Source organism: Diabrotica virgifera, chromosome 1 (genome assembly GCF_917563875.1).
Source record: "Diabrotica virgifera virgifera chromosome 1, PGI_DIABVI_V3a".
NCBI lineage: Eukaryota > Metazoa > Arthropoda > Insecta > Coleoptera > Chrysomelidae > Diabrotica > Diabrotica virgifera.
Window position 1 is genome coordinate 122,935,606 of NC_065443.1, and position 24,315 is coordinate 122,959,920.

At 33.1% G+C, this 24,315-nt stretch overlaps 1 protein-coding gene across 1 annotated transcript in view; it reads left to right on the plus strand.

Moving 5' to 3' along the window:
* LOC114333772 (ATP-binding cassette sub-family C member 4-like) overlaps nucleotides 1–23,562 on the plus strand; it is a 50,809-nt gene extending 27,247 nt beyond the window's left edge. Inside the window, exons 7-11 of the mRNA XM_050644071.1 lie at nucleotides 987–1,625; nucleotides 8,508–9,018; nucleotides 15,809–15,959; nucleotides 19,951–20,181; nucleotides 22,576–23,562. Of these exons, the coding sequence (XP_050500028.1) occupies nucleotides 987–1,625; nucleotides 8,508–9,018; nucleotides 15,809–15,959; nucleotides 19,951–20,181; nucleotides 22,576–23,474 (2,431 nt within the window). The 3' untranslated portion in view covers nucleotides 23,475–23,562. The remainder of the gene's footprint in view (nucleotides 1–986; nucleotides 1,626–8,507; nucleotides 9,019–15,808; nucleotides 15,960–19,950; nucleotides 20,182–22,575) is intronic.
* Nucleotides 23,563–24,315: the final 753 nt, after the last annotated feature.

Genomic DNA, 24,315 nt, shown 5'->3' on the forward strand with positions numbered 1-24,315 from the left:
AGGGCTTTAGTTACAACAAGCTGAAAATGCGAGCATTATCATAACGAAAACTTTGTTAATTTACGTATTTTAATTCAAAATATGGAAAATTGCTATTATTAAAAGTTGTTTAGAATTAAAAATTATGTTTTAATGTGGAATTATATCATTCTAATTTAAATGTTGTGAACTATAAAGGTACTTTACTCTTGATCGAAATTCATATTTTTTATATACCTCGTATAAAATTAATAAAACTTGATATATGATGGTTGTTTCATAAATCTTAGATCATGAAGAGCTTTTTATGAAGAATAACTTTTCTTCGTCAAATTAAAAATAAAAGAGTTATAAATGAAAATATTGTTGGTATCCATAACTTGAGAAAAATCTTCAAATATTTTTTCCATTAGAAGGATATAATTGCACATATCAGACCATAATTTTTTATTCCAAACAACATTTCATATAGTCGGTTCGCTAAACTCAGACACAACTGGCTAGTGCTTTTAGTCAGTAATTTTGCCAATTTGGCAAAAAAAATAATTACTAAATAGTTAATAATTACTAAATAATTATTAATTTTGCCAATTTTAGCAAAATTGGCAAAAACAAAAAAAAAATACCTACTAAAATCACTAGCCAGTTGTGTCTGAGTTTAGCGAACCGACTATAATAACAATTTTCATTTCATAACAAATGGAACAGTCCATTTATCATTAGGTGCTCCCATTAAAGGGGAGGCCGCATACTCGTATAAACCTTTTTTTCTACAACCGTGTTAAAAATGCAATTTTTAGCCCTCCATACAAGCGTTAAAAATATAAAAACAGAAGTGAGATTACAAATTAAGGGTTTAATTTGTGATTGAACAACGGGCAAACATAGGCCAATAGATATAGTTGTTGCCAACGTTTACTCCTATTTGTCCCCATTTCTTCCATTTTGTTTACTATTTAGTCACAATTTAATTTAAAGCTTTTGTTAAAAACTGAAATTTTTTTTAGATATGCCGAAGTGTTGCGAATATGTGCACTAGAATTCGATTTAAAACTGTTAGAAAAAGGTGACGAAACAATTCTAATCGACAAAGGATCAAATTTAAGTAAAGGCCAACAAGCCAGAATTAATTTGGCAAGAGCTGTATACAGAATCAGTGATATATACCTACTAGATGATTGCCTCACTGCCTTAGATAATGAAGTCCAGGATTATATTTTTAAAGAGTGTATACAGACATTTTTAAAAGGAAAAATATGCGTCCTCGTAACCCAAACAGAACGGCACATGAAACAGAGCGATATTGTTGTAATTATGAAGAATGGAGAAATATTTAAAACGACAAGGCCAACTAATCAAAGCCTAAAAGAAATTAAGGACATAAATACTCTTCAAAATGACGATGTAAAAGAAAAAGAAATGGTTGAAAATGATAACAGGGAAAATAAGAAACTGTTGGAGGCCGAGCAAACTGTTGAACAACGAAAGAAGGTTTATGAAGAAACGATTCAAAAAGGGAGTGTTAGTTACAAAAACTATAAAAAATATTTTGGATTTGGTGGATTTGCCTTAATGGTTATATACTGCATCGTATGTGGAGGTTTCCAGTTTGCCACAAGCTATTCCGATAAACTGCTGACAAAGTGGTAAGACACAAACTTAATAAATATATCATACGTATTCTTTTCATTTGTTTAGGGATATTTATAATAGTTTATAGATTTAAACGCTAATAATACATATTATGTATTAATAGAATATTATTCTATTATAAGGATTACTTGGTATCCTTACAAAGAAATTGTAGGTAAGTTCATTCTACTCATCTTTCCTGTTCCTTTTTCATTCTTCCATTCTGTTAATATGTTCACTAATTTGTCCACTCCTTTTCCTTTTTAGCACCCAACCGTTAATGTCATCTACATTTTTATTTCTTACATTTTCATCAGATTCTCTATCTAGAAGGAAGAGTCTTTTCAACTATGCCACGAAGCACCTTCATTTTTGTTGTTTCAAGCAATCTTTTGGTTTTTGTTGTTTCTCATCTAGTTTCTGCGCTGTATGTCATTATGGGCCTTACAGCAGCTTTGGATATTCTCAATTTAGCCTCAATGCCGGCGTTTTTATTACGCCATATAGTCCAGTCGGGTTAGACGAATAACAGGCCTAACCTTGCATTAGGAGCTGCCCCAAATTTTATTTTTCTAATCTTTAGGGAGGGTCAATATTAGTATAAATTTAAAATCTCGACTGAATTTCACCGTTGCGTTAGCCGGCATCTTGATTTTAAACGAGAACCGTTTTTGCTCAATATCTCCGCCATTTTCAATTTTTTGACAAAAAGGGTACAAACTGAAATTGTTGAAAATGCGATTTTCTATAATTTCATTTATTATAATTTTTTTCGTGCGGTCGATATTTTCCGAGTTATGAGGGGAAAATAGTGAGAGTTAGAGCATAATTATTGAATTATTGAATTATCTCGTTTATTATTAGTTTTACAACAAATATGTACCTATACTAAAATTCTACACAATTTTAGTCTCTTTCATTTTTTTGCTAAAATTAATATTTAAGGTAGTACGTATGCGGTAATGGCGCGAGCGTAAGACCGGATTGATTTTATAGCAATTGATTTTGTTCAATATCTACGCCATTTTCAACTAAAATTGTTCAAAATATAATTTGCTACAATTTCTTTTTAACAATTTTTTTCATGCGCTTGATATTTTCCGAGTTACATGGGAAAATAGTAAAAAGTGGTGGGGGGAGCATAATTATTGAATTGAATTTTGTTTCCGAGCTGCCCCAAATTTTATAAATCTATCCTTTGGGAGAGATCAATAGTAGTGTAAATTTAAAATCTTGACTGAATTCCGCGGTTGCATTAGCCGCCATATTGATTTTAAATGAGAACTGTTGTTGCTTAATATCTCCGCCATTTTCAACCTTTCGACATAAATGGTGGGAAAGAAAATTGTTGGAAATGCAATTTCCTACAATTTTTTTCTCACAATTTTTTTATACAATCAATATTCTCCGAGTTAAGGGGGAAAATAATGGAAGCGGAGGGGAAGCATAATTATTGAATTGTCTCATTTATTATTAACATTACGTACATAAACAAAAATAAAGAGAATTTATACAATTTTTACAAACTAAATATATAAAAGACATAAAAAGACATTATATGCATTAAGTTCACTTAATTTTATTAACTAGCGGGTTTTATTGGTTGAATTTGTCTGTCGATATTTTAAGTTTTATGTCAGCTAATATATCGTGATGTTTCATCAATTTTTTTTTAATTTTGAACCCTGTTGGGGAGAATTTTCCCATTCCCCCCCTTGTAGACCCGCCACTGGTTCTCTCGAAAAATTGTAGTAAATCGTAACTGCAACAATTTCAGTTCTTACACTTTTTGTCGAAAAGTTGAAAATGGCGGAGATATTGAACAAAAACAATTGCTACAAAATCAATCAGGTATTACGCTCGCACCTTTCCCACATACGTACTACCTTAAATATTGATTTTATCAAAAAAATGTACGGCATCAAAATTGTACAAAATTTAATTCTCTTCATTTTTGTATAGGTATATATTTGTTGTAAAACTAATAATAAACGAGATAATTTAATAATTCAATAATTATGCTACAACTGTCACTATTTTCCCCTCATAACTCGAAAAATATCGACCGCACGAAAAAAATTATAATATATGAAATTATAGAAAATCGCATTTTCAACAATTTCAGTTCCTAAACTTTTTGTCAAAAAATTGAAAATGGCGGAGATATTGAGCAAAACGGTTCTTGTTTAAAATCAAGATGGCGGCTAACGCAACGGCGGAATTCAGTCGAGATTTTAAATTTGTACTAATATTGACCCTCCCTAAAGATTAGAAAAATAAAATTTGGGGCAGCTCCTAATGCAAGGTCAAATGCTATCCCGACTGGGCTAATATTGTATTGTTTAGAAAGCCAGCTATTTTTTGCTCTCGTTGTTTGTTCTCTTACTTCTGCTTTCACGTCACCATAGCCTGATATGCTGAATTTAAATTTCACACATCTTACAGGTGTCTTTCATGTTGTCAAACATATTGTTTTAGCAGCTGATATCACCAAGTTGAACAATTTGGCTCTAAGGTCAAATTGATGAAGGAGTCGTTGTAGGTCGTCCTCGTTTTTATCAAACAACGCCCCGTCGCCGTCGCGTCGTCTGCATTAACATAATATTTTAATATCCTTATCTCTCATCCTATATCCACTGATTTTGCCCATTTTATGTATTATCTCATCCAAATTTTTTCTTAATCCAAATTTAAGTGATCTAGACTCTTAGGGTGCGTTCACTACGGAGACCAAAGGATGGTATCCTCGCCTAGAACAGAGTATCCTACTCTTTATATTCGTGAATTCTCGCATTTAAAATAATGTATTTATTTTAAATAGCGATCGATAATATAGTTTCGATGGCCAAGTAAAATAAATACATTACTTTAAATGCGAGAATTCACGAGTATGAAGGGTAGGATAGTCTGTTCTAGGCGAGGATACCATCCTTTGGTCTCCATAGTGAGCAAACCATTAGCATCTATGGGAGGTTTCATTTCGTTCAGTAAAAGCTTCTTTAGAGCTCAGATATTATAAGAAGTAATAAAATCATTGTGTAGTACAATATTGTCTTTATCGGTCTTTTAAGTTTGAGAGACATTATAAAATTAGTTACTTTTCACATTTTAGAAACATACCTTATTTTGACTGAAGCATTTTAACTGTGACCTTCAATGATTAAATCAAATTCAAATTCAGGTGCTTTACTGATGATGTCGTTAAATTTATTAGGAGTCGGAATATTTCTATTTTGGACATCTTTTCATCACTTAATAGCCCCCATAAAATTATTAGATTCTCCGAAGTATAACAACCGTCATCGGCATCCTTTGGAGATCAGTAAACTCATCACCGAACGAAGGTGGAGATCATCACTCAAGGTGCTGGTTTCTTTGGTGGTTGGTGGATGGTACATAATTTCAAGAAGAATTTTGGCGCATATTCAAATGTAGCACCCATGTAATATGTCTCTGCTTTCGTCAAGCAATTTAAATTCGCAAGACTGCCAAAAATAATAATATTTTGTTGAAAATCATTGTACAATATAAAACATTCATTGCGAGGTCTGTTTTCAAATTAATCTGTCGGATTGCTCATCGGTGAACTTCACCAATGTCTTTCGGTGCAGGTGGCATAAAACGCGAACGATTGTTGCTCATATTCCTCTGTTTGCAAGAGATTTCTGTTGTTCTCAGGTGTTCTTTGAAAGAAGAAGTTATAATTTCTTGGTGTGAAAAAGCTTGGTTTGACTATAAAATATGATTCATCCACTTATGGTTAAGTCGAAAAAATTTTTAGTTCTACAGTTGATATTACAAAACTTATTATATGAGTACAATTGCAATTATATAGAGAAATTAGTTATTTATACTTTATTTAATTAGTTATTTATACTATAAGTGGTTATCTAATCCTGGCACTTCATCATCTCAAATTATTCCAATTCTCTGCACATATCTATGTTCAAGGTCCACGTTTCAACACTATAAAAAATACAGAGAAGACGTAGGTAGTATCGCAGCATTCTTACTTTTATGCCAAGAGAGGTTCTGGCTTGTGGCTCTTTTGTGTCTGTTACCATTTTCTTGCTACATTAAACAGACGTGCTTGTCACATTGTAATAAAGCTTTGTTAAGGCAAGCGTCCACAGACCCGCATCGTACGCATCGGACGCATCGTACGCAACGGATTTTAGTTTGCCTTGTACAAAAACTTATGTACCTGCGTCCATTGACCCGCATCGTACGGATCGCACCATCAGGAATGCCGAAGGGTTGCTCCGAGAGGCAACTTTTGCGATGCGTGCCGATGAATCATTCGGAATGCCGATCAGTGGACGCACCCCACGGAATTTCGCTTGGGCCAGTGGGAGCTAATATACGGCTATTTGCATTTTGACGATCGTCTTGTCCGTAATGAAACAAGTAAACTCAGTTTTAACTGTTATTTTATATATAGGTATATTCAGAAAAAAATATTACAACCCATGATAAGTTGATTATGGGGATTAAAATGTCATAAATATTACTCACTTTTCATGTTTATTAGTCTTTTTCAAGATATCTTGAGTATCTAACTATGAAAATTATTCTCGTTAAAAAAAACAACACATTTTTCTATCGCAGCAATGAGCAATGAACTTTTAAAAAAATATTATGACTTGTTAATGATGTTTCTGAGAGAAGTGTAAAATTGATGCGAGACATTTTATTGTCCCTCACAAAACATGAAAAAGCAACCAAAGTGTGTTACAAGTAGTTAAAAACCAAATAAAGTATTTGGTACATTCCATGTCAAATCACTCAGGCAAAAAATTTTGGATCTCCGATTTGTCTGAAAATTGGTATATAGCTTCTGCGGGACGTAAAACTAAGATATTTAAGGTCAAAAAATCTTCTTCTTCTTTTTTCTCAAAATGTTATTTTATGCGATTTTACAGTGATTTGGTGTTTATTTAAACAAATTTGCATTTTCTGTCGTAAAGTATCAATGAAAAACATAATATTTTAATAGAAAGGACTCAAAAATGTCATTATATGGCATTATAACAAGTTATTTGGAATCAAAGCAAGTTTTTACATTTTCCTCCATTCCCAAAATACATCATCATCGATTTGGCTGAAAATTTGCCCACAGATATCCAAAAGATAGAACTTTAAGTGGTTAGAAGGATTTGAATTATATTACAATACCAAAAAAGTTACATGTAGTAATATCAGACTTAAAAGTATATATTAGTCCAGTCGGGATAGCATTTGACCTTAAATGCCGAGCTGCCCAAAATTTTATTTTTCTGATCTTTAGGGGAGTCAATAGTAGCCTAAATTTAAAATCACGAATGAATTCCTCCGTTACGTTAGCCGCCATCTTGATTTTAAAGGAGAACCTGTTTTGCTCAATATCTCCGCCATTTTTAACTTTTCGGCAAAAATGTTAGGAACTGAAATTGTTCCAAATAAATCATATTTACCATTATTACAGTTTATTTTTAACAATTTTTGTCGTGAGGTCGATATTTTCGAGTTAATTGTACTTACTTTTTGGTATTATAATATAATTCAAATCCTTCTTAAAACTTAAAGTCCTATGTTTTGTCTATCTGTGGGCAAATTTTCAGCCAAATCAATTATGATGTGTTTTGGGAATGGAGAAAAATGTAAAAGATCATATTTTTACGTTTTCTACACCATAAAATTTGATCAAAAGCTTGTTTTGAATCAAAGTAACTTGTTATAATGCCATATAATGACATTTTTGAGTCCTTTCTATTAAAATATTTTGTTTTTCATTGATACTTTACGACAGAAAATGCAAATTTGTTTAAATAAACACCAAATCACTGTAAAATTGCATAAAATAACATTTTGAGAAAAAAGAAGAAGATTTTTTGACCTTAAATATCTTATTTTTACGTCCCGCAGAAGCTATATACCAATTTTCAGACAAATCGGAGGTCCAAAATTTATTTTGCTCCAAAATTGAGTGATTTGAAATGGAATGACCCATTTAATTAATCTTTAAAGAAACTTTTTTACTGATGTAGTTACTATTTTCCATTTAAATCAAATTGTATAACAGCTTTGTGTATTCCTTTATATTCAAATGTATAATTACTTAGAAAAATGGGTGCTATTATGCGGTCTACCATCGTGTTTCTGCTATAGCTTGCGGTCTACCGAGAGAATTGGTGTGTAAGCTGTAATATTACTATGTCGATAAAAAAATGTTTACAAATAATTTTTGAATCTATTTTTTAAAAACATGTAGAGTTTGTGTAAGGTTTTATAGGTCCAAAGTTAATAGTTTTCGAAATATTTAAAATGACATAAAATATGAGTGTTTTATCAGTATAGTGTAATTTTTAAATAATTTATTATCTTTGACATAGGTATATGGTATATCAATATAAAATACAATGTGATCACTTTTTGCAAATACATTTTTTTTTCATTTTTTTAAATGGTACACCCTGTATATTGTATATTAATTAGTATTGCATTTTGTAGTAAATATTACAAGCTTTCTTTTAATATCAGGTTGTATGTACCTAGCATCTTTCGTTTTGTAGATATTTAAAAAAGAACTATACATTTTACGTTTTTGTGGATTTTTTATTACTAAACAGATACCTACATTAAAATATCATACTAATAAATATAATTAATATGCATAAATTAATTATTAAATTAAATAAACAACCAATTAATAAACAACCAATAAATAAATAAACAACCAATTTTAAAGTCTACCTTAGTAATTTTTCTACCCTAGCAGGTAGTGGCATCGGTAATCCGATCGCTGCCGATACAGTGGACGCAGTATGAAAAATTAATCCGATGCAAACGATGCGTCCGATGCGTACGATGCGGACCTGTGGACGCTTGCCTAACAACTTCAGTTTTAACTTTTTTAGGGTCGATGATCAACAACACGTCATAAATTTCAAAGCCAAGTTAATGCAGTTTAATATATCATCACTGGACCCATACCAAAACGAATCATTTACGTTATTAACGAATGGGAAAGCATTAAAAGATGAAATTAAAGATTTCAACTTTACAAATAACAACAATTTTACTAAAATAAATAAATCTAAAAATGTAAATACTCATAACAATAATCTTACGAAGGAGAATATTATTCAAGGATTCGATAAAGCTCAAGAAAAAGCCAAAAATACGTTTAAATGGTACTACATAATGCTATTCTCTGGAGCAGTGATGGATATTATCAAAACTGGTATCATATATGACATATGTAGAAGAGCATCGATAAACCTACATTATACTTTAGTAAAAAATATTCTGAATGCTGTAATGCATTTCTTTGACACTCATTTTATTGGCAATATTCTGAATAGGCTATCACAAGACTTGGTCATGATGGATGAGAGACTTGGATACATTCTCAATGAATCTTTTGGGGTAAGTACCTAAATATTTTTCAGCTTCTCCTGTGACCTTTTTCAGAAGATTGATTATCTCACAAAATTATTTCAAATTATATATCGCTCATTTACCAGAACAACGTGATATCACAAAAAGTAGAATTTTACAGGAGAGCATTTTTTAAGTTTCAAAAAATCATAAACTGGTAATGACTTAATTAATTTGCTTGAAATTGTAATTGGTGTATATTTTAACTATTAAGTTTGAATAAAACCAGTCATTTTATCTAGAATTTATTATTATACTTATAGAATTAAGACATGCAAAAAAAAGAAACACATATATCACATTCTTTCTGAAAATATAGAAAGAAAGTAATGCAATAAATTAACTTGTAACATTGTAGATGATAAAATTTTCTGGTTTTTGGTAACTTAAATAAATAAAACAGGTGGTTTTTATTCAAATCTTTATTGGAACTTATAAAATATCTTAAAATAAATTGTGATTAACGATCATTCATGAATATGCTTTGAACACCAGAAGTAAAAAAATGCTGTAAATGAACATTAAGTAAAAATATTACTAATGTATTAGTATTAGTAATGAAACAAATACCTAATCACTTTACAAAACAGTTTTGAGTGATAAGTTTAATGTTCACGCATTATAAAATCTAATAGACTACATACTTATCCTAAGAAAGTATAGTCAGCATTACTCAATTGGACTAAAAATGTAAATGATACTGTAAAATTTACCCGTTACTAAAAATTATAAAGCTTCTTAAAAAGGTCTGTGATATCTTGGGATGAGATTCTTCTTAATCAAATCCATTAGATCTGCTTTTTTCCTGTCAGCTAAACCAGGTTTCTGTGAATGTGCGTTAGTCAATTCTATATTAATGTTTTTCTTTCTTTTTATCACTATTGCCTTTCGAAACTCTTCATCAGCATATGAATATTTAAAAGATATGCCCGAAGGATCTTCCTTTTTGATCTTAATAACCTTAATTTCTGACAGTTTGACAGGGTTCTTATCCGTATCTTTTGTTAAAGTTAAATTCATTTGATTACATACGTTTTTCCAATCATAAAAATATTCGTAACACATTTCTTTGACATGAAACGGAGTACTTTTTTTCCTCGCTGCCTTTATGGCACCTATAAAAGCATCAGGTGGTATACATTGGTCCTGATCTTAACTGTCTCTTTATCTCCTTTTCAATTTGAGAATGTGCCGAGTCTCTGCATACTCTGGTTTTCACCCCAGACACAGTTAAAAAATATGCGTCATTATGTTCACGCTTTGGAGCAACACATCCCTGAGCATCAACTTTGACATAACGATGTTTTGGTACAACTGTTTCGACGTTGTTCGCTAAGAATGTCCATTGTTTTTCAATGTCCCCCAGAGCCCAGTATTGTGCTAAAAGTTGTTGCCGCTGACTCTCTGTGATATTTACTTGACATTTGAATGTAAAGGTATATTTGCATGGTGGCTTTAAAGAGCGTTCGGGAACAATTTTACCGGATTTGGGGGATTGGTATACTTTTCCACTATTTCTTGACTTTTTCACAACATTTTTCTTCCATTCACTCTCCTGTCTTATTCTCTTCTTTCCCTTTTTCATTGGTGTTTCATCAGTTACTGGCGACTCAAGCTGCGCAGTAGTTACATTTTCCTCTGCATTAGTTGGATGTACATTTAAGATGTCCTGTAACGTTTTATATTGGTAAGTATCTTGGTATGAGGTGTCAATAGTAATCGATGTAGAAGGAGGAATTTCTTTATAATTTGTTGAATATAGAATGTTGTCACAGCAGTTTCCGATATCATCATCAAAACTTTCAGTCATACGTTTTGGCCTTGGCTCTTCTAGTTCATAATTGGGATCCTTGACAGAGTCATCACTATCTACAAAATAAAAAAAAAATAATTTGTAGACCAGTGAAAAAATAAGAAAGTTACAATATCTGGGACACGTAATATGAAATGCTAAGACATATAATATAGGGAAAGATAAGGAAGGAGTATAGGAAGAAGGAGAGTGTCATGGTTGAAGAATTTAAGGGACTGATTTAAATGAAGTTCTATAGAACTCCTCAAAAAAATAAAGATAGTGATGATGATATCCAACCTCCGATTAGGAGACGGCACAATGAATAAAACTAGAGAAAACTAACAAACTAATAACAAAGTAACGTTACTAATAAAGTACTTACCTTCGTAGAATGACGAGATACTCTTTGTAGAACTACTTGATGAGCTACTGGATGAACTGCTTGATGATCTGCTTAATGAAATGCGGCTACCCGTCGATTCGCAGCGGTCATGTTTTCCGGGATTAACTACGCCTCCATGCTTCGTCTCCTCTCCTAAAAAACCACAAGATTAATTATCTACAAAATATTTATATCCATAGCAAATAATAAAATTTATAAAATTCTCACTTACCAAAAACATTATCAAAATCAAAATTCTTAGAATTATCAACCTCATTACCGGAAGATCCAGCAAGAGCACTATTATTTTCTAATGCTAAGTTGAGTATTTTGTTAGTCCGCGACCCCATATGCAAAAATAGCACTCTTTATGAATTTGTATTAGTATGTATAACGTGATAAAATGACATCATAAACTGTGAAATAATATAATTTTTCTGGAAAAAGTGCACAACAACAAATATTCAAAACAAAAAAATCAAGTTTATCATCAATACTGGTTCTTCTTTTGATATTACCTTTAAAAAATTATATTTTTACAACAACAACGTGATATCAATGACAAGACTATTTCACATGTTACTGTATTTTTTCTGAAAGAACTAGTTAAATACCTTTGTTACATTTTAGAAATAAAATTAAACATTTGATTGTAGCTTACCTTTGCAATGATAGTGTGGTATAGTTGTGATGTCAAGTTGTTTGTGAAAACAGAGAGCACTTCACCGTACGTCATACAGATCACAACTAATATGTCACGCTATTGAAAATAACGAGGTGTCAGAAAGAGACAACGCTAGAAGATGATTTGTCACATCATTTCTGTCTCTTTCCCTCCAAAGAACATTTTACTTCTATGTTAAAGATACCACGTTATTACAGTATATAGAATGAAATACGGCGGATTTATTTAACGGATAATAAAAAAATCAGATTTTTCGAGATATCACGTTGTTCTGGTAAATGAGCGATATGTGAAGAAGTTCACATAAGTAAACATGAAGTACCTACAAAAAATACTTACAAAACCAAAAAACAAAAAAAACTGCAGGTAAAGATGGGAAACAAAATGAATTGTTGAAATATAGTGGAGTAGCAATGACGGATCAAATAACAACATTAAAAATGCCATAAGAATGGAGGAAAAGCGAGCTAATTCTATTATTCAAAAAGGGATAACAAACAATCAGAACACTACAGAGGTATCGATTTGATAAATAATTAAAATTTTTCAAGAACGAATATTTAAATCAACTTATAAACTTAGCAGATGAGTAACAAGGTTTCCGTATGGATAGATCGTGTACAGATGCACGATTCGCTATAAAACAGACCACAGAGAAAGTAGAATACAATTGACCCACATTTCTATGTTTGATTGACTTGAAGAAGGCATTTGTCACAGTTAAACTTGAAGATGTAATATATATCTTGTATTAAGAAGATATCTCGGTAGATATTATCAAAACAATTAAAAACGTGTATCAAAATAATAAGATAGAAATCAGAACAGATGGACAACTTACGGAAGCTGTAGATACAGGCAATGGAATAAGACAGGTGAATTCACTAAGTCTCACTAGATTTCACTAAATTTCAACTCAGAAAACTAAAACATTCAGTAAAGAACCAGATGTAAAGTGAAAGTCGATGGAGTTAGCATTGAACAAGTAATGGAAATAAAGTACCTAGAGATTACATTGCCCAGCTACCGAGACTTTGAAAAAGAAGTAAAAGATCAGAACAAAAAGCAAATAGATTAGCAGGATGCCTTAATGTGAATACGGTATACATTATGTAGATACCTATGTTACCGTTCAAACCCGATTTCAGTTAAAACCCGAATTTACTAGAAAAAACTAGTTTTAACTAAGCGCTTTAGACAATTCTAGTTTTAACTAGTCAAAACTCGATTTGACTGCTAAATTCAGTTAAAACTAGAAATCGCGAACGGATTTCATTTAGAGTAGTTTATATGCGATTCTCTTGGGATTGCATATTGATCAAATCTACCTGACAGCGACTATTCATTTCTGAATCACAATATAGGTTTGGACACAAGACCTCTCTTCGTTTTTATATTTTTAGTCTTCTTCCGTTGGCAGGTTTCACACATTGGTATAAAACTATTGATCATATCAATAAAAAGTTATATTTGCCTATTTCCTGGCGGTGCAGTCTTCAACCTATCCCGATTTTCATGAAAAATAGCAACATTATCTTATATGCTTCAATTACCCAAAAATATTTTCAACAGGTACATAATATTTGATTGGATCAATTTTAGAAGCTAACTTTTTTATCTCGCCAACTTCAACAATTCTAAATCATTTTAGTCTTCGATTTTGTAATGGTGTTTTCTTAGCAGAGAGTTCCGTATCTTGTACTTGTACTTCGACCATTAATTTATTATAATATGCTTTTGGTCACAACATTGTAGTGACGTTCTTTCTTCTCTGTCTCTTCCATTTGTAAAATCATTTCCAAAACACGTTTTTTCACGTTCTTATACCTCTGCTCTCAATCTGATCTTCGATGTTATCACTAATGGTGAATAATACACAGTAGTGTAATATAATCAATAAAAACGATGCAAAACAATCAACAGTTTCACACACTACTTTGCTACCGACTGGCCGCCTTCGTCATTAACACTACCCCGAACAAGCCGTAATACATACTTGTCTCTTGTAACAATTTTAACTGGTAATCGCCAGTATGTAATTCCAAAAAAGCTACTTTGAACTAATATAAACTACTCTTACTCTAAATGAAATCCGTTCGTTATTTCTAGTTTTAACTGAATGTAGCAGTCAAATCTAGTTTTGACTAGTTAAAACTAGAATTGTCTGAAGCGCTTAGTTAAAACTAGTTTTTCCTAGTAAATTCGGGTTTTAACTGAAATCCGGTTTTAACGGTAATACCTATACGGTGCGCGTCGTTACCAACAATAATTTTATAGATTTCATTTCTGTTTCTTTTATTAACAATTTTTTAAGTTATACTTCTTTAGGCACGAGGGTGAATTTTTACGTTCCCTGGTGCATGAGCACACCGACAGTATGGTATTAGTCGCTACATCTTTTAAGTTATGTAGAGCAAATAAGGTGTGCATGAAAAGAATATATTATTAGTGTTTTTAGTAAATATATTTATTATAATTTTTATGTCTGTGCATTTGTCTTCCTCTTAATAAGTATTATTGAAAATAAAAAAAAATTAAGTTTTTAATCTAATAGCACATAAAACAACATCCAAAAATATTATTCTACATCCTACCAGACTGAAAACAATGGAAACCTTCTCTGGTAACACCTCCGAGGCTTCTACAATTTGCAAGCCATAACGGATGCTGAGACTAAGGAAGATGAGGGAATTTTACAATTTATAATTCACGTCCCATCTGCTCAGCGTGGTAAAGTTCCAACGAGAATGGTTCCCTTCGTACTCCAATCGGAGTAAATGTAAAACAAAAATGAATAACCATTTTCAATTTCCTTGCAACACGAAACAACAGGCGCATCATTATTCCAGTTCAATCAGAGAGTGCAGCAAGCACCTCTACCGGTTTCGAAACTTATTAGTCTCTCATCAGGAGGCACATATGCTGCTCTCTCTGACCCAACTAGGACAAACCCCGGCGTGCAGTCACGGATTGCAACGAACGAAATGGCAGGGATGCCGTAGCGGCAACTGTATCAAAAAACCAAGGGGGAACCATTTTCGTTGGAACTTTACCGCGCTGAGCAGATGGGACGTGAATTATAAATTGTAAAATTCCCTCATCTTCCTTAGTCTCAGCATCCGTTATGGCTTGCAAATTGTAGAGGCCTCGGAGGTATTGCCAAAGAAGGTTCCCATTGTTTTCAATCTGGTAGGATGTAGAATAACATTTTTGGATGTTGTTTTATGTGCTATTAGATTGAAAACTTAGTTTTTTGATAGCAGTTGCCGCTACGGCATCCCTGCCATTTCGTTCGATGCAATCCGTGACTGCACGAGGGGGTATGTCCTAGTTGAGTCAGAGAGAGCAGCTTATGTTCCTCCTGATGAGAAACTAATAAGTTTCGAAACCGGTATAGGTGCTTGCTGCACTCTCTGATTGAACTGGAATAATGATGTGCCTATTGTTTCGTGTTGCGACGAAATTGAAAATGGTTATTCATTTTTTATTATTGAAAATGTTTATTTTCAATTATTAATGTATCTGTCACCGTGATTGTAATTATATCCTAGAAATGATCAACTGAATACAAAAGCGGTGGTAGCTGATCGGTAGAGCATTCGCCTAGGGATCGAGAGGTCCCCTGTTCGAATCCAGACAAAGTTATATCCTTTTTTTTTTAATTTTTGGTATTCTTTTTGTTCTTTCTAAAATTAGTTTAATATTTAAATACAATACAAAAAACTGTTTAAAGTAGATAGGTATATTGATTTCGTTGAAATCATAATATGAAGTTAGGTTATATTATAATAGAAGTATACCTTCTTACGTGCGTACAAAGTACACACACATTCTGTTTTATTTTATTCACTTCGATATATTTTCGATTTATTTATTTCACTTTTAATTGTATTTCTAATTCTTATACTTTTGGTAGGTAATCTACATGATGTGTGGAACAGCAATACTGATCGTATCGGTGAATAAATTATTTATATTTTATACAGTTTTTATAATAACATGTCTTATGGCATTGGGACGAATATATTTGCCTTTCAACAGAAATATGAAAAGGCTAGAAGCTTCCAGTAAGTATAAAAATATTATCATATCAATATAATATACTCAGTGACATGTGACATTAGAAGTAGTACACCCAGAAGGAATAATTGCTTGAACTTAACTTTTGGCAACATGGTAGATTTACATCATGAATAAAACGATAACGTTGGAGAGAATATTATTTATTAACATAATAAAAAAATTAATAATATGTTTGGTGACTCCGTAGCTGAGTTAACTCCTGTAGACGTCTAGGCATTGACAAAATGAGATGATTGATGTCTGGCAGCTCGTTCCAAGCAACTTGAACTTCTTGGGATTAACTGTGCCAGAGTCTGTGGAGGATGGTGCGATGGTGCAAAGTGAACAGTCTCTTGTCTCTTTCCCATCATATTCCATACATGTTCGATAGGATTTATATTCGGTGCACGGGGCGACCACGGTAAAACATTAACGCCAGCTTCTTGGAGAAATTCCATAGTTCTACACGCAATGTGGGGACGCGCGTTGTCTTGCTGAATAAGGACGGGTCGAGAGTCTTCTAGATAAGACAGTAAAATGGTTTGTAAGATGTCATCAACAAAACACGCAGCTGTCATACTGCCTCGAATAAGCACAAGTGGTGATTGGCTACCATAGGCAATTACTCCATACCTCCCCCCAAATACCCCCAAATGCATTGGGCATACCCCCAAACCATTACTCCAACTGTTCTGTGCACATGCCTCTCAACAGCAAACCCGATATCTCGTCACTCTCCACGGTGGTGTCTTGCCATCCTCGACCATCATGCATTCCTAAACAAAATTGAGATTCATCGCTGAATGCTACATTATGCCAATCTGCCACCCAATGCTGCCGTTCTCTACACCAATTCAAACGTTAATGACAGTCTTCTTCTTCATGTATCATGTCCTTTCAGAACGTTGGTTACCATCATAGCTATCTTAATTTTATTCACTGCCACCCTAAATAGCATTCTTGTATCAACACCATACCAATCTCGCAAGTTCTTCAACTATCAGGTTCTTCTTCGTCCTGGACTGCGTTTGCCTGCTATTTTTCCTTGCATGATATTTTGTAGCAACCTATATTTGGGACCTCTCATTACATGTCCGACATACTCCAGCTTTCTCTGCTTGATGCTTTTTATGATCTTAGTAGTCTTGCTAAGACGTTCTAGTATTGTGGAGTTTCGAAACTTCTCCACCCAGGAAACTTTTAAAATTCTTCTATAGCACCACATTTCGAAAGCCTCAAGGCGATTTAGATCGATTTTATTCACAGTCCATGACTCGACACCGTAAAGTAAGACCGAGAACACGTAGAAGCGAAGTAGGCGGATCCTCAAGGCCAATTTTAGGTCTCTGTTACAAAACACCTTGGACATTGGACATCCTTCTAAAAGCGGCTCTAGCCTGCTCTATCCTAAAACCAATTTCGCCGTGACTTTCAGCGTTACAATTTAATTGCTGTTCAAGGTAAACGATTTTATCAACTTGCTGAAGTTTGGTATTATTTACATATTATATAGACGGTTTTATATGCTGTTGCACCAAGGTGATGGTTGTCAGTAAGACGCCAATACAACCGGAAGTAGTAACAGCTTATGGTGAACAATTAGAAAGAACTAACAGTATCACCTACCTTGGTTGTAATCTAAATGAGAACTGGGACATGAGCAAAGAAATTAGAATACGTATAGAAAAGGCCAGAGCTGCATTCTTTAAGATAAAGAAACTTTTATGTGGAAACAACATTACTTTGAATCTTAAAATTAGATTAGTGAGATGTTATGTGTTCTCTACTCTTTTGTACGGTGTCGAAGGTTGGACTTTAACAGATACTCTTCTCAAGAAATTGGAAGCCTTTGAAATTTGGGTATACCGAAGAATCCTACGAATAAGTTGGGTGGATAGAGTTCGTAACGAAGTTGTTTTGCACCGGATGGGAAAAGTCACAGAAGTCGTCAGAACAGTTAAAAATCGAAAACTTAAATATTTTGGCCATGTTATGCGACACCCAGAGAGATATAATATACTCCATTTAATAATACAAGGCAAGGTAGACGGAAGAAGAGGGCCAGGTCGAAGAAGAACGTCATGGCTTAAAAACCTGAGAGAATGGTATAACAGATCCTCTGCATCCCTTTTCCGAGCTGCCGTTAACAAAATTACTATAGCCAATTTGATAGCCAACGTTCGATAATCGAGCACGGCACATGAAGAAGAAGATATGCTGTTGTTTACTTATTACGAGTATTTTGGTTTTCCGTATGTTCAGATCCAGAACTGCCTCCCTACAACTCTCAACGACACTATCAAGTAGTGTTTCGTCTGGAAGCTAGGAGTACTGTGCATATCGCAAATTATTGATGACTTCAGCGTTCAAAACTATTCCTTCTTGTTTTTCAGAAAGTGCTTTTCTGAAAACTCTTTCGGAGTAAACGTTGAAAAGCAGGGGTGACAAGAGGCATCCCTGCCGTACTCCTGACAGTGGTCCGCAGTTAAATGCCCACTAGTCGTGGACGGAAGGAAACCAGTCCAAAGGCTCGAATGCGACGGTATAGTATACGCATATAATAGGTCTACCTACTACTCTGATTTTGGGATAAAACGGCGTAAATTGATATAAATAAATCTAAAATAAAATTGGAATGTAAATGAGTTAAAGAGAGAAAAGAGATTATTTGAATCGTCAGTCCCGAATCTTTCTTCGGATGTCAGAGGCTTAGGCCGCACTTACATTGGATCCGTTTTTCTCCGATCCGATCCGATCCGACGTCGGATTAAAAAATAAACCCATAGTATTAAATGGGAATGCCCACAAACCATACATATTCATACACGTTTCACGACCATGTTAATCTTTCGGATCGAATTAACGCCATCTCTTGATTGGAATGGGAACTAAATTGACAAATTTTAGTTACGTGGGAATTTCAAATTATAAATTTTGCGGGATTTTTGATGAAATTTCGCAGGAAATTAAAACAACAGAAAGTCAATTCAATGTTTTATTCAATATTTTACTGAAAACTTCAAATGTTCCAATTTGTTTTCAAAATGCCAAACACTACTGCCATATGTCACGTGAAAGCACATATTGAGTTGGATGAAAATTTTTGAAAGAATCTTGTAGGATGATTGTTTAGATAAATATTATCTTATAATCTTTAACAAACTTCCAAAAATATATAGGCCCGAAATGTTGATGACACACTTGTCTATTGGAATAAACTGTTTCAGGATCTATTATATTGTTTTTTAAACGTGGAGAAACACAACACGGGATGATCAATGTAAACTAAAAATTCTACTCATAAAAACGGAGAGGAGGTTAATACAATTGATTAAAATTGTGATTAAATCTAATTAAAAACGTAACACCACTATAATAAAATAATTAAGCAACAAACTGTAAAATAAAAAGTAAATAACAAAAATTAATTTAATTGTCAACTGTCAGTTGTTAAATATGACAAGAGAATTGACTGACAGCGACATCTCTGGATTGGAATGATAACTAATTTGCTGTCTTGACCTTGACAATTTACGTGAAACGTCTATGAGTATGTATGGTTTGTGGGGGTGCCTACATTGGATCCGTTTTTCTCCGATCCGGTCCGATATCGACCGAGGTCGAACTGCTTCTCTGCTCTACCTTCTCATATCAATCGCCCGATATCGGAAGAGAAGCTACAGCAGAGAAGCAGTTCGACGTCGGTCGATATCGGATCGGATCGGATCGGAGAAATACGGATCCAATGTAGGTGCGGCCTTACTCTTACAGATATAAAGTAGGTTGTCAGTTGTACAAAAGTATATAATTAGTTCCTCTAATCGACTTAGCTCACGTTGGCTAGCATTCGGCTATGAATGACAGTTTTATGGACTTAAAAAATGTGATTTCCTTTAAAAATTACAATAGGTAGATTATACTCTTGTCTTGGACACTATTTATTTAAAATGTCTCCCCATTTTATGATCATAAGATATTTCCTATTTTATTTTTCAGCTCGTAGCCCAATGATTGGTCACCTAAACGCAACCTTGGAAGGTATAACAACAGTAAGAGCATACAAAGCTGAAAATATCCTAACAGATGAATTTGATAGACACCACGACCTATTCACTTCCACTTACTATACTAGAACTGTATTTCATCGCGCATATGGATTCTGCGCAACCTTTCTTAGTACAACTTTAGTAACTATGCTCATTTTGACGTTCATTTTTATAGATACAGGTAATATATTATACTAACTTAAAAAAAATTTAAACCTAAAAAAACTCATTTATCGTCATCATCATTATCTTTACCATTATCCCTATGTGGATTCCCGAATTGCATTTCTCCATACAAATACAGGGTGAGGCAGATAAAGGGCCTATTAGAAATATCTCGAGAACTCAAGGTAAGAAAATTATGAAAATCGGAATACAGGGGTTTTGAGGTGTGAACTATTTAATGAAAATATTTTGGTCTCTTTGCTAGTTCCGGTTATACCGGAAGTTGGCTGTAACTTCGTTTTTTTAAATAGGACACCCTGTATATTTTTACATTTTTGAATTTTCTTCGATGTCTTCTTTCTTAAAATATAAGTTTTTGTAATATTATACAGGGTAGATTAAAAGATAATTACGTTTTTTTTATTAATTTCGTAGCAAAATTCACACCCTGTAGAATTGTAGTAGTTTGACATAATGAACTCTGTTTATAATTAAATTTTGCCCATTTTGTATACAGGGTTGGTCGAAAGTCAGAATGAGTATTTTCTGAGTTTTCTTAAAAGGAACACCCTGTATTTTAGTATTGTAAGGAAATGTTATTTTAGGATACTTTTTAATTTCTTAAGCAATCCCTATACCTAACTGCTTCAATTTTTGAGTTATTGGTGATTCAAGCCAAACATTAATTGCAATACAAAATACCTGAAATTTTATTAGGTTGGCCGTAAAAAAATTCAATCACAAATAATTTTTCGGAAATAAATACATACTAATCGAGACTGATACTTAAAATTGCCAATAATGGTTGAGCTATCAAAATATCTACGTAGTTAAGATTGTTGGTGCGATTAACAATTAAGCACAAATTAAAGCAGTTGGGTATAGGGAATGTTTAAGAAATTAAAAAGTACCATAAAATACCATTTCATTACAATACTAAATTATAGTGTGTTCCATTTAAGAAAACTCAGAAAATACACATTCCGAGTTTCGATCCACCCTGTATACTAAAATTCAAAATTTAGCTATACTAATAATTGGTAACAATAGTAGACCATATTAAAAATCATTTGAACATATAAAGGGATTTTGTTTTAAAACTACTACAATTCTACAGGGTGTGAATTTTGCTACGAAATTAATAAATAAACGTAATTATCTTTTAATCTACCCTACATAATATTACAAAACCTTATATTTTAGGAAAGAAGATATCGAGGAGAATCCAAAAACGTAAAAATATATAGGGTGTCCCATTTAAAAAAACGAAGTTACAATCAACTTCCGATATAACCGGAAGTAGCAAAGGGACCAAAATATTTTCATTAAATAGTTCACACCTCAAAACCCCTATATTCCAATTTTCATAATTTTCTTACCTTTAGTTCTCGAGATATTTCTAATAGGCCCTTTATCTGCCTTACCCTATATATCTTGGGTCGTATCAATGTTTATCCCTTTTACCGACATGTCCTGCCTAAGCGTCTTCCCCAGGACTTATTTAGTCTTCTTCTCCTACTTCTTCCTTTCCGGAACCCGCAGTTCAGCATTCTTCGTATTTGGTGATTACCGTCTCGACGGTGGACATGGCCAAACCATCTTAACCTATGCTTGCTCATTTTAGCATAAATTGGTGTCACCCCTAGAATTAGCCAAATATACCCATTCTTAATTAGCCAAATATATCCTTTTTTGTTATTCCACTCATCGATCTAAGCATTCTCATTTCTGCCACATTCATTCGTTGTTCCTTTTTCTTTATAACTGCTATACATTCAGTTCCGTACATCATAGCCGATCTTATGGTTGTTTTATAGAATTTTCCCTTCAATTGCATAGGAATTTTTCTGTCATACAACATACCACATGCATCCTTCCATATCATCCATCCAAACCTAATTCTATTGCATGCATATTCATCTATATAGTTCCCCATTATTACACTATAATACCGATCCTAGATAATCAAAGCTCTCACTTTTCACAACCATTTCACCATCCAAAGATATTTGTAGTAACTTACTTATTTGTAGTAACTTCATCCTTAAATGAACATTCCAAATACTCTAAGTTTTTGTCCTACTAAGTTTTAAACCTTCTTCCTCAAGAGCTTGTCTCAACTGTTCCAGTTTTTGTTCTAAGTCGCCTTTACCTTTACTATTTCTCACCAACAACACATCCTCCGCATACATTAAACACCAGGGAATGTTACCCTGTAGTTTCCTGTTATCTGATTCAAAACTAACTAGATTAAAAAAGAACTAGAGGTCCTAAGATAGAGGTATAAGATAATTATACGGTATATGGGGTAGTTAAGTCTAACTATTTTACAATTTTTTTGTGTAAAATATTTAACCTAAAGTTTTTAAAATTTTCGATACCTCATCTTAATTCACTTTTGATATTTTAGGTGCCAGTGCAGGAAACGTTGGCCTAGCCCTACAGCAAGCATTCCTGCTTGGAAGCTTCATCGCCTCGGCAGTGAACGTATACACAGACCTGGAAACAATGATGACATCAGTCGAAAGAGTCTTTGAATATACAGACATTGAAACTGAAAAACAAGACGGAACCTTAGTAACTGGTTGGCCAAAAGAAGGAAGCATATCATACGAATACGTGTCTTTAACTTATAACAAGACCGACCATATATTAAAAAACGTTAGTTTTGAAGTTAAAAGCAACGAAAAAATTGGAATAATTGGACGAACAGGAGCGGGAAAATCATCTCTTATTTCAACAATATTTAGACTGTATGGAATACATGGCAAGATACTGATAGATAAAATTGATATCAAAACGCTACCACTAAAAATCCTCAGGAAAAACATTGCTATAATTCCTCAAGATCCAGTACTTTTTTCTGGCACTATCCGATCAAACTTGGACCCCTTTAATAAATTTAACGATGAAGAGCTTTGGAGCGCCATCGATAAAGCAAATTTGAAAAGTTTTATTCTAGATTTAGACTCTAAGATTATAGCTTCATCTTCTAGTTTAAGTTTGGGTCAGAAACAGATGTTCTGCGTAGCAAGAGCAATTATAAGTAATGCCAAAATTATTGTCCTTGATGAAGCAACGGCAAATATGGATAATGAAACTCAAACTTTGGTGAATAAAAGTATAAGGGATAACTTTTCTGGCTGTACTGTGCTGACGATTGCTCATAGGTTGGAAAATATCATAGAGTCTGACAAAATACTTGTGATGGACAGAGGTGAGGTCAGAGAGTATGCTAATCCTGAACAGCTTCTCAAAAACAAGGAAAGTTATTTCTCGAAAATGGTTCAAAAAACGTTAAATTATTAATTCTTAATATTGTATTATATATAATATTATTATGTAGATTATTAGCATGTTTTGAAAATAAGTAAAATAAATGTAAAGAAAGTCTTAATGTTTGATGTCACCTAGATCTGCAACTTTAATATACTAAAAAATCCACGAGTAAAATAAAATTGTATACCGTAAATCACAAAAAATACTATTCTGTATGGTACAGTATGGTATATTTGTAGATCAACGTAGTCTTTTAGAACATGTGTTTAATACACTGTATGGTACATTTGTAGATCAACGTAGTCATTTAGAGCATGTATATTTTTTAGAAGAGGTTAGAGTAAAAAACGTATAAACAGTAGATACAATGTGTACAAAAAGTATCCTAAATTATTCCTATGGGCCATTCCACGAACATACGCCTGTTTTGGATTACTTCGACAACGAATATTTTACTGTGCAACATAAGAAGTACGAAAGTAAATGGCGCTAATAATTATTCCAATAAACAACAATGTAATTTGCAATTTACTTTCGTTCTTCTTATTTTGCACAGTAAAATATTCGTTGTCAAGTAATCCAAAACAGGCGTATGTTCGTGGAATAGGGTATATTTCGATTTCTGTATAAGTAAACTCGATTTCTACTCTCTAAAAACCTCAGGAAAAACATTGCTATAGTATCAAACTTGGACCCTTTTAATTTTAACGATGAAGAACTTTGGATGAGTGCTATAGATAAAGCCTATTTGAAAGGTTTCATTTTAGATTTGGATTCTAAAATTATGGCTTTATTCATAGCAGCAAGGGAGCAAGATTATCATTAAATTATTATTATTTTTTTTTTGAAAAATTGAACGAAAATATTATTT